The sequence below is a fragment of the Lynx rufus genome, unplaced genomic scaffold (genome assembly GCF_022079265.1).
Source record: "Lynx rufus isolate CCGP_SWC_20201006 ecotype Redwood Valley unplaced genomic scaffold, mLynRuf1.p SCAF_16, whole genome shotgun sequence".
Lineage (NCBI taxonomy): Eukaryota > Metazoa > Chordata > Mammalia > Carnivora > Felidae > Lynx > Lynx rufus.
The window spans coordinates 8,626,541-8,640,708 of record NW_025814830.1 but is presented as its reverse complement, the minus strand read 5'-3'; the positions used below and the strand labels follow the sequence as shown (position 1 = coordinate 8,640,708).

The window sequence follows — 14,168 nt, the reverse complement described above, 5'->3', positions numbered from 1 at the left end:
GTCTTCAGACCGGGCTACTTCGAGCCTGTGGATTCTCGGAAGAGCCCCAGGTGCCTCTCTGCAGGTGAAGAAGAAGGCTGCCATGGGGCGCCTGGGTGGCTCAGTCGGTTAAGTGTCCGACTTCGGCTCAGGTCATGATCTTGAAGTTCCTGAGTCTGAGCCCCGAGTCGGGCTGTGTGCTGACAGCTCGGAGTCTGGAACCTGCTTCGGATTCTGTGTCTCCTTCTCTGTGCCCCTCCCCTGCTCGTGCTCTGTCTCTCTCTCTTTCAAGAATAAATAAACATTAAAGAAGAAGAAGAAGAAGAAGAAGAAGAAGAAGACAGCTTCCTGGACGGATACAATTCTCCCCAGCCTACACTAAGAAGGGACATTCCATTAAAAAAATTTTTTTTTCTTTAAAGTTTATTTATTGATTTTGAGAGTGAGAGAGAGAGAGAGAATGAGTGGGGAAGGGCAGAGAGACAGAGAGGGAGAGAGAGAATCCCAAGTCCACACTATCAGTGTGGAGCCTGATGCGAGGCTTGAACCCACGAACCGTGAGATCACGACCTGAGCCGAAACCAGTTGGACGCTTAACTGACTGAGCCACCCAGGCGCCCCGAAAGTTTATTTAGTTTTAAGAGAAAGAGAGAGAGAGAGAGTGAGCAAGCGGCAGAGAGAGAGGGGAGAGAGAATCGCAAGCAGGCTTTGCACTGTCAGCACGGAGCCCGGCATGGGGCTTGAACCCATGAGCCGCGAGGTCACGACCTGAGCTGAAATCCAGAGTCGGAAGCTTAGCCGGCTGAACCACCCAGGCGCCTCCCCCTTAATTCTATTCGTGAACCCTGTGTGTGTGCACACGCCTGTGTTCTCTCCTCAAATTACAGGGTCTGATCACACTCCTCTCTCCCCGCAGGGACCTCCAAGACGTGTCCGGTCTGCTCTTTGCTGGGAAACTGCACCGAGATGACCTGTCCTCCCACCAAGGAAGCCTGCGTGTTTGGCCAGATGCAGCTGGGTGGGGGACCAGACGGGGGCTGGGCGGAGGCCCAACAAAGCGGGTGGGCACGGGGTGGGGGGAGAGGGGCGTGGAAGAACCACCCTGGGACTGAAGGTCGCAAAGTTTTGACTCGCTCAGCTCGGTGCTGCTGGGGAAGGGGGGCTGGGGTGGCTTCAATCCCAGCTGAGGTCCCAGACTGACCTCTGGGGATTGCTACAGAGGGGACAGAGGTCCGGGGAGGGCGGTGAGAGTCCCTAATCCCCCCCTCCTCAACGTCTATCCCTAGAAAATGGGACCCTCATCAGGAACGGGTCGTGTGTAGTCTCGGAATGCCGAGAAGGTGTCTACACCCTGACCTACGGCCCCCACTCGAGCCTCTGGGTCAGCACAGACTGCTGTGTAAACGGCTGCGGCAGGGCCGCCCGACAAGGTTTGTTGGCAGCACTTGGGGGTCGGGCCGCCAGGTGGGGTGTTGTGGGGACTTGGCCTTGCTTGCCAGCTCTGCCTGGCTGACCTCAGTATTCTCCTCCGGAAAAATGGGTGTGAAAGAGACTTTGCAGGGGGTGCTTTGGAGCACAAGGCTGGCAGGTAGCAGGCACTACGGAAATTGTAGTTGTACGCACTGAGTTATCGGGCGGCTGGGGAGGAGCCCCAGAATTTTATTTCTCCTTAGGAGAGAAGCTCCCCTTGAGGGTTAGCCAAGCAGAGCAAGAAATGTACAGGTAGCGATGGGCCCGGTTCTCCGGTGAGGCCAGCGAGGCCCCAGGGTGCGAATTTTAAGGAGGCATTTACTTCCGGGCGCTGACTCTGCACTTGTGCGCCCTTGAGAGCGAGCGCCTCCTCGCTGGCCTTCCTCCAGACCTGGCTCTGAGCAGTGATAAAGATCACTTTGTTGCTTGGTTATTTTTCCAAAGAAGGAATTTGTATTTGGCAGGTGTAGCCACGGGGAGACCCCGGACAGCTCCACCTCGGGGGCTACGAGCCAGACTTTGAAACAACTGGGGTTTGACTCCTAAAAATTGTTACTTCTCCCCAAATAAAACAGCCCGTCCCAAGCTGAGAGGTGGGCACGCCATTCAGCCTGTAAATGCCAATTATGATTATAACTGTGTTAAACAAACATTCCTGTGTGTAGAGAAAGATCAAAGGGACTGTCTTGAAATACTTGGAGTAATTGTCTGCTGGTGGGCAATCTATAGCAGCCCCAGGAGAAATGTAATGGGAACCACAGATGGAATGAAAGCTTTGCTAGTAGCCACGTGAAAAAGTGCAAGAAACCAGGCAAAATTAATTCTAATAATGTATCTCATTTAAGGTAACATGTTTAAAATATTATTTCGACATGTAACGATTTTTGAATTTTAAAAATCATGGGGGGCCTGGGTGGCTCAGTCAGTTAAGCATCTGACTTTGGCTCAGGTCATGATCTCATGGTTCATGAGTTCGAGCCTTGCGTCGGGCTCTGTGCGGACAGCTCGGAGCCTGGAGCTGGCTTCGGATTCTGTCTCTCTCTCTCTCTCTCTCTCTTCCTGGCTTGCTCTCTCTCTCAAAAATAAATAAAAATTTAAAAAGCATATTGATTTTACATAATCAATATAAAATTATTGATGAGGTATTTTATTTTTTCAAACTAAGCTTCTGAAATCTAGGGTTATTTTATACTCACAGCACATCTCAAAGGGAACCTACCACATTTTTTTTTAACGTTTATTTATTTTTGAGAGAGAGAGGCAGAGTGCGAATAGGGGAGGGGCCGAGAGAGGGAGACAGAATCTGAAGCAAGCTGCAGGCTCTGAGCTGTCAGTACAGAGTCTGACACGGGGCATGAACCCACAAACCAAGAGATCATGACCTGAGCCGAAGCCGGACGCTCAACCGACTGAGCCACCCAGGCGCCCCTGTTTCTTTATTTTTTAATCTCCCACTCCCCTTCACCCATTTTGCCCACCCTCCACCCACCCCCCTTTTAAAAATTTATTTATTATTTATTTTTATATTTTTTGTTTTAGAGAGGGAGAGAGAGAGCACAAGCTGGGGAGAGGGGAAGATGGAGAGAGACTGAGAGAGAGAGAGAGAGAGAGAGAGAATCCCAAGCAGGCTCCGGGCTTAGCACACAGCCCAATGTGGGCCTTGATCCCATGACCCTGTGATCATGACCTGAGCCAAGATCAAGAGTCGGTTGCCCAACTGACTGAGCCACCCAGGCACCCCCATTTCCCCTTTGTTAACCATATATACATGCCACACCCTCTTTATCCATTCATCTATGGATGGATACTTGGCTTGTCTCCGTATCTTGACCTGTGTAAATAATGCTGTAATAAACATAGGGGTACCACTATCTTTTCAAATTAGCGTTTTTGCTTTCTTTGGGTAAATACCCAGTAGTCAAATCTCTGGATCACATGGTATTTCTACTTTTAATTTTTTGAGGAAGCTCCATACTGTTTTCCACAGTGGCTGCCCCAGTTTATGTTCCCACCAACAGCGCACGAGGGGAACTGGCCACATTTCAAGAGCTCAACAGCTACAGGTGCACAGGGGCCACGTATTAGCCAACACAGTTCTGTGGTCATGTTTTCTTTGGTCTACTTTTCAGTATTTGCCAATAGTGCAACATAAATCACATTTAGAACGAGTCATGGCTTAGCTTTGACTCAGGAAAAAAAATCTGCTTAAGCAGCTTCCTCTTAAATGTTTCAGACCTCTAAGAAAGCTCTGAAATTGATCAAATGGTAAAGAGCCCGGAGGCTAGAACACAGTATCTTAAAACCTAAAATAACAGGATTAATCTTTTTTTCAGGATTAGTTTTTTTTTTAAGTTTATTTTAATTTTGAGAGAGAGAGAGAGAGAGAGAGAGGGAGAGAGAATGAGTGGGGGAGGGGAAAAGAGAGAGAGGGAGACACAGGATCTGAAACAGGCTCCGGGCTCTGAGCTGTCAGCACAGAACCCCATGCGGGGCTTGAACTCACAAACTGTGAGATCATGACCTGGGCCAGAGTCAGACAGCTAACTGACTGAGCCACCCAGGCACCCCTCAGGGTTACTTTTTAATCACTTTTGGAATTAAATGGGTTCAAGGGAGGGCTTTTCTCTGTGCGGTCAGGACTGGGTCTCCAGAACGGGGCCTGGCACAATGGGTGCTCAAGAAATGTTTGCGGAATGAGTAAAGGAACCCACAGGATCTAGCCCGAAGGTTTTAGGGTGAAGCACCGGTGTGGGGTGGCCCCACCTTCGGCTCTTGTCTGCTGCTCTTCAGAGTATATCTTCACAGTTTGGAAGGAGGTGGCTGAGACCAGGCTGGTCCCACTTTGGAGGAAATGCTCTGGATTGTGGTTGGGGGGTGGTGGCGGGAACAGAGGGCTGGTGGGGGAAGGAGGGAGGGGGCGTGTTTCTCAGCCTTCACCCCACACCAACCACACCCACTCCTCCCAGAGGCAGGGTCCGAAGCCCAGCTCAACGGAGTGCAATGTCCCTACTGTTCTGGGGACAAGTCAGCCTCCTGTGACTCCCTTTCGGTCATGAACTGCACAGGGGACCAGACTATGTGTCTCACCCTCAACGGGACATGGAATGGAGGTAAGGGTTCCTTCCCTTCTGGAGGCGCTTGTGTGGTGGGCCTGCCTCCGACACGCACAAACAAGTGTTGAGGTTCATTTGCATGGTGTTCTGGTCACCTGTTGCTATTAGCAAATCGCTCACAAATGTAGCAGCTTAAAATAATAGCCATCATTTTATTAACTCTTTTTTTTAATGTTTATTTTTGAGAGAGACAGAGAGAGCAGGGGAGGGGCGGGGGGGGGGGGGACAGAGGATTTGAAGCAGGCTCAACTTTGACAGCATAGAGCCCGACATGGGGCTTGAACTCACGAGCCATGAGATCATCATGACCTGAGCCAAAGCCAGATGCTTAACCCACTGAGCCACCCAGGTGCCCCATTTTGTTAACTCTTACAGTTTCTGTGGGTTGGGAATTGTGGAAGGCCCACCCGGATGGTTCTGAGTCTCTCACGGGATCACAGTCAGAGTGTGGCCGGAGCTGGGACCGGGCAACTGGGGGTTTGCTGAGCATCTCACACACGTAGACTCTGGGCCTCTCCAGGGTGGGTTTTCCACATTGGTTAGACTCGGCTTCCTCACAGCATGGCCGCCTCAGGGCTCATTATATGCTGGCTGAAGATCTCAGTACTGACTAGCTCAGCAAACAGGGCAGGGGCTGGGGCTAGTTAGGCATCTCTCTCTCTCTCTTCACGTAATCTTAGGGCCTGTCTATGTTGTTGCTTCATGTTGGTCAGATTGGGCTTCCCCACATCATGGCTGCCACCACCTTTGCATGGTGACTGAAGACTTTAAGGGCGAGTATTCCAGCAAACAAAATGGCAGCTGCCCACTTTTACATGAGCTAGCCTTGGAGGTCACATGATGTCATTTTACCATGCTTTGTTGGTTCAAACGATCACAAAGGTCCATCTGGGTTTGATGTGGTTCTTGAGCAAACGGCTAAGAAAGAATCCTTAAGACGTCTTTGGTGCAAAAAGGTGATTATATTAAAGCACGGGGACAGGACCCGTGGGCAGGAAGAGCTGCACTGGGGTGACTGATTTTATATTTTTATGTTTGTGAAGGGAGAGGTATAGAAGAAAAGTAAGTCTCTAAGGAATTTGGAAGCATGGCTTCCAGGACCTTGAGGGGCTAGCTGCTATTAAGTTAAGGTTACTTTTTTTTTTTATGTTTATTATTATTTATTTTTGAGACAGAGAGAGACAGAGAGACAGAGCACGAGCAGGGGAGGAGCAGAGAGAGAGGGAGATACAGAATCCGAGGCAGGCTCCAGGCTCCGAGCTGTCAGCACACAGCCGGATGCCAGGCTTGAACTCATGAACTGTGAGATCATGACCTGAGCCAAAGTCAGTGCTCAACCGACTGAGCAACCCAGGCGCCCCAAGATAAGGTTACTTTTAATAAAATGTAAACATGAAGGCGCTAAGGCAGCCATGAGTTCCTTGAGGAAAGTCACATTGCATGTTTCAGGTGTCTATCAGTGGGCTACAAGCTGTGAGGAGATTTAATTTAAGCTACATTTCTCTTGCCTTTGTTTCCCTCATCAGTTTCAAGAGGAGGAAGCCTAGTACCCTCACTTCTTGATGTGTCAAAGAATTTGCAGGTGTATTTTAAAATCACCCCTATGCGTTTGCAAACGGTTGGAGCAGAGGCTTTTTGAGCAAAAGGCTTAGAATAGAACATAGTCTAACTATTAGGCAAACAAAGCGACAGGAAGGAACGGTCCGGGCTTCTGCTCCTGATAGACTGGACCTCTGAAAGGTCTTCCTGCTACAAACAGTGGCATACTGGGAAGGTGTGAGGTAAGGGAGGGGGGACGTGAGGGGTGGGAGTGGTCCGCCCTGGGGGGAGGGGTACTTTATCACTACCATTGTTTGGAAATGTTGGAATAGGGTGATAAAAAGAAACAGATTGATGTTTAGTCAGTTTTATAATAATAATAATAATTATTATTATTATTATTTTAAATGCTTATTTATTTATTTTGAGAGAGAGAGAGCTTGAGCGAGGGAGGGGCAGAAAGAGAGGGAGAGAGAATTCCAAGCAGGCTCCGCACTGTCAGTGCAGAGCCCAACACAAGGCTTGATCGCACAAACTGTGAGATCAGGACCTGAGTTGAAATCATGAGTCGGATGCTTAACCAACCGAGCCACCCAGGTGCCCCATTTTTTTTAAGTAAGCTCTACGCCTACCGTGGAGGTTAAATTCAGCTCCCCAATATCAAGAGTCCCATGCTCTACAGACTGAGCCGGCCAGGCTCCCCTAGTCAGTTTTATTATTGTTTTTAAGTGCTCTACAGAGGGGCTCCTGCATCCAACCCAGCATCCAACTTCAGCTCAGGTCACCATCTCGCGGTTCGTGGGTTCGAGCCTGGCGTCGGGCTCTGTGCTGACAGCTCAGAGCCTGGAGCCTGCTTTGGATTCTGTGTCTCCCTCTCTCTCGCTGCCCCTCTCCTGCTTGCACTCTCTCTCTCCTTCTCAAAAATAAATAATTATAAATAAATAAATAAATAAATAAATAAATAAATAAATATTCTATGGACAATACACCCCTTATAGCCTGTTCCCATTATCATCCCTCTTGGTATGCCATTATTTACAGACGAACTAGATGTACAAAATTATTTCTCCATGCTTTGGGGGGCTTATAGGAAGTTAGGGAAATTTCCAAGGATCCCCAAACAAAATAAAAATGTGAGTGGAATTCAGAACAAGAGCAGTAAGCAAACATAAAAGGCAGAGTGGCCCTGAGAGCAAATGCTGATGACACCCTGCTTTGGGTGACTAGGTCTTGGGTCCGTGGCACGGCTGGGGAGCTGACTCTTAGCGCTCCACATAAGCGGGAAACCTCGGAAGGAGACTGAAATGATCCCAGGTTGGCAGTACCTCCTAGTTTTCAGTACAAGCAAAGGCAAATCCTCTCCACCCGAAAAGCCCTCAGGATACCCCGCCCCCCCCCAAGATCAACATCAACCAAATATGAGCTCACAATCAGAGCTCACAAAATGCACAAGGGAACAAGCTACCATGAGTGAGAGCAAAAGCAACAAACACGAGATTCGACTCACGAGGAGCTATTGTAATGATCAGCTACAGAACGTAACCATATGTGGTACATCTGAAAGAATAAAATTAGAATCACAAAAATGAGCAGGCATCAAAAGGTTGTACGAAATGACCAGGCAGATTTGACAATGAATCATATAGAACTGTCAACAGAGATGGGAACTTTCAGACCTAGACAAAGTCAGTAAGGTGGGAAGGCTCTGGCTTTGAGTCTCCCCCTGCCGCTACCCCCTGTTTCTGCAGGGGGTCCCCAAATCCTGAAGGGCTGTGCTACCCCAAATGTCTGCCACCTGCAAGTGAACACCACCCTGGGCCCAGAAGCGTCTGGATTTCGTCTCGTCAGCCAGCCTGAATGCAACTATGTGGTTACACCCACCGTGCCAGGTACTTGGAACTCTGACTTCCTGAGATTCTACTTTCTCTGCCCTTCCTAGACCCCACATGCCCTTCCCAATCCTATGTGTTTCCAGGGTATCCCCTCCCCCTCCCAATATGCTCTCAGGGAATGCAGTTACCCTTATAAGCTCACAGACGCGCGTCTGTGCACACGCGCGCGTGCACACCCACACATCAGTTAACACTCCTAGAAGCAGAAAATCCAACTGGCACACACCCACACATCCACAACCATCTCCATCTGTATCCCAGCACCCCAAACACACGTACAGAGGAGCACACATTTCTAAACACAAGCATCCTGTCATGTAAATGAGATTAGAGATACAAACTCTGTTGAAATAAGTCTCTTTCTTTCTTTCCTTCACTTCCTTGCTTGTGTAAGAAGACAGGTTTGCCAAAAGTCTTCTTCTGGCCTAACAAAGAACAAGGACAAAAAGTTTTGTCTTCCAGAAAAGAGAGATGCTAATTGAGATAGCACTGACCAGGGCAACAGCTTTTTTTGAGCGAGACAACAGAACAGAATCACAGACGTTTCAGAGGTGAGAGAGGCAATTTTCAAATGTGGGTAGAGCGGCCTTCCCTCGGCTCCAGGGATGTGGAAACCTCAATCTTAAGCAGGTTCCACGCTCAGTGTGGAGCTCGAAGGGCTCATTCCCACCAACCGTGAGATCATGACCTGAGCCGAAACGAGAGTCGGGCACTGAACTGACTGAGCCACCCAGGCGCCCCTGGGGGAGTTTTACTTTAAAAAATTAAACAGTGGGTTCAATGAATGATCACAATAGAGAAAAGAAAAAGACCCAGGAGCTCAAAATTTACAATATGGAAGGAGAGGGGTGCCAGGGTGGCTCAGTCGGTTGAGCATCCGACTTCAGCTCAGGTCATGATCTCACGGTTCCTGAGTTCGAGCCCCGCATCGTTGGGCTCTGTGCTGACAGCTCAGAGCCTGGAACCTGCTTCAGATTCTGTGTCCCCCTCTCTCTCTGCCCCTCCCTTGCTTGTGCTCTGTTTCTATCTCTCTCTCTCTCTCTCAAAAATAAATAAACTTTAAAAAAATATGGAAGGAGAAAGGACTAAGTAGGCTAGCCAACAACTGGAACACAAGACATGGAATTTTTGCATATACAGTCCCTCTGGACGTGTAACAGATCCATGCAGGGGGGCTCGTCAGTTGTCAGATCCGTGTGTGTGGACAGGCACCAACACACAAATATACGAAAGTACAAAATATACACAGATGTGCCGAAACACTCTAACATTCACAGACATTCACATCTGTACTCCAGATATGTATCCAAGCACCCTAAACCTTGCTGGGAACACAGACACATCCAGACCCACAAAGTCAGCCTTTTGTATATACACATAAACGTGTGCTCTATTCACGCAGAGATGTAGACACCTTCTCACACAGGGATGCCACACACAAACGTCCCCACCCTCTGCCGACGGTTCCAAAACAAACAGAGTTCAACACAGGCACACACAGCCCCGTGTGTATACAGGGAAACAGGCTTGGGCACACAAACTACATCGTTGTAGAGGTGCACATACGCTGATGTGCCCAGAAATACACACACACACACGCACACACACACACACACACGCACAGGTTGCTCTCCTGCTCATCTTCCTTTCTCCCTAGGTCCCCCTGCAAACACGTCTCTGACCGCGGATAGGGTCACTGTCTGTGTCACCTGCTCAGGACTCAATCGTTGTGACCCTGTCTTCTGCCCAGCAGATCGGAACTACTGCCTTCAGACAGCAGGCATCCTAGGTGAGTGTCCCCGGAGACAGGATTGGGTGGGGGCGGCAGAAACGAGGCTCACCAAGATCTCTCCTTGCCCTCCGTGTTCGCCACCCTGACTCCGGCCATGGCGGCCTTTTCCCGGCGGTGGAGGACAGAGGCTGGTTGCAGCAGAGTATGTGAATTGAAGATGTGATGTCACACAGGGGGGGCCTGGGTGGCTCAGTGGGTCAAGCGTCCGACTTCAGCTCAGGTCATGATCTCACGCTCCGTGAGTTCGAGCCCTGTGTCAGGCTCTGTGCTTCCAGCTCAGAACCTGGAGACTGCTTTGGATTCCGTGTCTCTGTCTCTCTCTGTCTCTTCCCTGCTCATGCTCCGTCCCTGTCTCTCTGTCTCAAAAATACATAAACATTAATAAAAATTTTTAAGTAATTTAGGATTGCAAAATGAAGGCGTTCTAGAGACCTCTTACCTAACAATGTAAATATAGTTAATACCACTCATAGCACACTTACAAAGGCCTAGGAGGGTACATTTTTTATTATGTGGGTTTTTTTTGGGAGGGTGGGGAGGGCACAATGAAAAAAAAAAACGCGTTGTGGCTAAAAAACCCCATGATTTATTACTTCTCACTATTCTGTGGGTTGACGCGGCCCAGCTGGGCAGGTCTCCTCCTCCAAGGGGTGAGGATCCCCCTGTGGCTGCATTCCGCTGGGAACCCGGCTGGGGCTGGAATGTTCAGTACGGCCTCCTGCTTTCCGGGGCCTCTGTCCGTGTGGTCTATCATCAGTCAGTAGCCTTGCTGAGCCTCTTTCCAAAATGGTGGCTGGCTTCCGAGAAGGAAGAGGTAGAAGCCACGGGCTTCGTAAGAGAGGAGCCCAGAACTGACACAGTGTCGCTCCTGCCACGGGTCTATTGATCAGAGCAAGTCACAAGGCCAACTCCGGGTTAAGGGGTGAGGAAACGGATTCCACCTCTTGATGTGGGAGTGGTAAGTGAAGATACAGAAATGCACGTGGGGTGGGAGAGACCGTTGCAGCCATCTTGGTTTCTACGTCAACATTCTGGGCAAGGAGCCTGCTAAGGCCCCTGTCCGTCTGCCCCATAAAGGGAAAAACTACACCCTTCGGTCATTGGGAAGGGGCGTTGAACTGGAAACCTGCTTTTCTCTGTCTTTTAGCTACGCAAGTGGGGTTGGTAAGGGCAGTGTGCCACGTGAACAGTTCTAGGATCCTTGAGAACTTTCTGGCTAAGCCCGCGAGGTTCTCATAGACAGGTTGGGAGACATCACAGGTACAGAGACGTCCTGTTCATTGGAGCCCTAACTGGACAAGGCGGAGGAAGGAAGGCTTTTGAGCCATGTGTCTTGATGACCGGTGACAGGCTTTTGAGTGTATTAGGGCGGACCGTCAGGCGAAGTGAATGCCAACAACGGCACCCAGAGGGATTTGGGAGCTTCCAGTGAGCGGGTGGCTTATGGTTGCCTTTCCCGTAAGCCTGCCCCCCACATCTCTCAGCCTTAGGGAAAGGTGACTCTGTCGTCTGGAGAAGCGGCTCCTGTGTGGCCCTCAGGGACTGCCTATTTGGCACCTCTGTCTCTGCCTTCACCTCCAGCGTGGACTTTGGCTTCCAGATCAACTCCACCTGTTGCCAAGGCAACTGCCAAGCACTCACTCCTCCCGGTATGCCGCCGCCACCGGAAAGCGGTCAGGGGGTGGCCACGGCAGTGGTGGGGTGCTCTGGAGGAGAGTTTGTCCTGAGTCGAGGAAGGCAGGCAGGCGGGAGCCCCCCGCCCCACCCGCCCAGTTCCTCAGCCGGGCTGCCTGAAGTCACCCTGACCCCAGCTAGTTGGGCAAATGTCAATAAGGTCATGCCCCTGCGGGAGAGCCTGTAAGTGCACAGAGGGTCCTGGAGGTCCTGAGAGGTCCTGACTGTCAGCCTCCCCTTTACAGAAGGCGTGCCAGACTCACACCCCCTGAGCGGGTTCCTGTGTCCTACATGTCCTAACGGCCACGCGGGGCCCTGCAATTCCTCCTTCTACGTGCAGTGTCCCGTCGGGGAGACTGAATGTGTCCAGCTGGACCTGCTGTCTATAGAAGGTAATATACACGTGTGTACGTGCATGCGTGTGCCCGTGAGTAAGCCTGAGTGCACAGGTTTTGGATTCAGGCATTGCTTGGGTTTGGGGTCTCTAACTTATAGGACGGCTGTGGGAATTAGGGGCGCCTGGGTGGCTCGGCTCACGCTCTCACGGCTCAGCTCGTGGGTGGGAGCCCCGCCTCGGGCTCGCTGCTGTCAGCGGGAGCCAGCTTGGGATCCTCCGGGCCGCACGTACGAGCTCTCTCTCTCAAAAATAAATAAACTTTTAAAAAAGACTGTTGTGGGAATTAAATAAGATAATCCATGAGACTTCTGGATGAGTGCTGTCCAAAAGGAATACGGGGTAAGCCACGTGTAGCATTTAAATTTTCTGAGTAGCCACATTAAAAAGTAACGAGTCGTAGATGACATTAATTTGGTGATATTTTTTGTTCACCCCACCGTATTCAACAGCCGTCATTGCAACACGCGATGCGATCGATGTAAGAAATTATAAATGAGACAGGTTACATTCTTTTTTTTTTTTTGGCTACTAAGCCTTTGGAATCTGGTGTGGATTTTATATTCACAGCACGTTTCCGTTCAAACCGGCCACATGTCTAGTGCTCAACAGCCATATGGGGCTAGTGGCTAGTGGATTGAAAATTCGAGATGGTAAGCGCTATATACGGCATTTCAGTGAATCTAAGACCATCATGGCTCTCTGTGAGGACATATACTCCAGTTCAGGGCACCCTGTGCTGGGAGGCTAACGTGTCACTCACGCACTGAACCGTGAGCTCATGACCTGAGCCGAAGTCCCATGCTCAACCCACCGAGCCACCCGGGCGCCCCTCCAGACATTTCTTTAAAAGAGAAAGACTTAATGGGGCCCCTGGGGGGCTCAGTCAGTTGAGCGGCGGACCCTTGATTTCCGCTCAGGTCATGATCTCACAGTTTGTGGGTTCCAGCCCCGCATCTGGCTCTGTGCTGACAGTGCAGAGCCTGCTTGGGACTCTCTCTCTTCCTCTCTCTCTCTCTCTGCCTGCATGCCCACTCGCTCGCTCTCTTTCTCTCTCAAAATAAATAAATAAACTTAAAATAATTAAAAAAAAAAAAAAAAAAAACAATGAAAGGCACAGCCGTGACCAGACCCCAGGTTGAGGATCCCAACATTTCCGGTGAGTTTTCCCCAAAGACGTGGATCCGAGGGTCTGTCATCCCTCAGGGCTGGCCCGCTGCCATGTGTCCTGTCGGATGTGACAGTCTGGTCTTTTAGGAAACCCTGGCGACGCAGGCAGATCCCAGGGGGCTGGAGGGAGTTGCCGGGAAGTGGGCTTATTCTGGGAGCCCGGAAGCCCGGGCGCGGGGATGGGAGGGGGGTGGCCGGGGTGGCTCGCGGTGGCAGGCGCGCGTGGGCACGGAGGACACCTGCCCGCTCATCCTCACCTGCGTCCTCACCCGCGTCCCCGCAGGCAGCCAGAACGTGACCCTGCGCGGCTGCGGCTCCCAAAACCTGTGCGGGGTCTCCGCCGCCACCGCCAAGGCGCTGCTGACGTTCCCCGGCCACCGGCTGGCCCACCAGCCCCACTGCAGCACCACCCGGCGTGCCATCCTGGAATCCGAGTGCGCCTCTGGCGCGCCGCCTGGCCTCCGCCTCGCCCGGTCCGTGCTGCTGGTGGCCCTGGGCTTCCTGGCCCTCTCCTGAGCAGTCCCGCCTCCACCCTAACCCTCCACCACCCTCGCCCCGCAGCCACTCAACCCCCCTTGCTTCCCACCTCGCTAGAGGGCGCCCTGGCTCCCCTCCCCTTCCACGTTTCTAGGCCTGGAAGCTTCTGGTGAGAAAAGTCAGAAGGACTGAGCCTCCTCCCTCAGACTAAGGGCTTCCCCAAGGCAAGTCCTCTTTCTTAACACCAGGGTCCCAAAGGATGTAGCTCCTCCCTCCTACTAGGCTGTACTTCTCAGACCTCAGACTAGAGACGCCTCTGCGGACACACAATCTTCATATGGGGGGGGGGTGTGTGTGCAAAGACTAAGCCTCTTTCCTCAAACTAGGGGGTCTCCAACACCTGGCCATTCCCTCAGACTAGGACTGTGTCTGTTTTCCCGAACATTGGGAAACAGCCCCTTCTGTCTTCCTCTTTAGGGTTTAGCAAAGTCCTGGGCAGCCAAGATGGGGCTTAAGGAGCAAATACACCCCCTTCCCAGGCTTGTAGAGCAGCCCATTCTATCCCCACCAGGGGCCCTCTTCTATCTGGGTTCAGCCTCCCCTCTGTAACCAAATCTGAATGAACCGCATCCCACAATACCAAGTGGCTTGGGTTTCCTTCTTCTGAC

General features: G+C 51.1%; 1 protein-coding gene across 1 annotated transcript in view; it reads left to right on the top strand.

Moving 5' to 3' along the window:
• Positions 1-14,168, top strand: part of LOC124511056 (uncharacterized) — a 25,294-nt gene extending 11,126 nt beyond the window's left edge. Inside the window, exons 4-11 of the mRNA XM_047077921.1 lie at positions 896-997; positions 1,266-1,409; positions 4,416-4,559; positions 7,850-7,990; positions 9,651-9,782; positions 11,270-11,434; positions 11,705-11,851; positions 13,307-14,168. Coding sequence (XP_046933877.1) covers positions 896-997; positions 1,266-1,409; positions 4,416-4,559; positions 7,850-7,990; positions 9,651-9,782; positions 11,270-11,434; positions 11,705-11,851; positions 13,307-13,539 — 1,208 coding nt within the window. The 3' untranslated portion in view covers positions 13,540-14,168. The remainder of the gene's footprint in view (positions 1-895; positions 998-1,265; positions 1,410-4,415; positions 4,560-7,849; positions 7,991-9,650; positions 9,783-11,269; positions 11,435-11,704; positions 11,852-13,306) is intronic.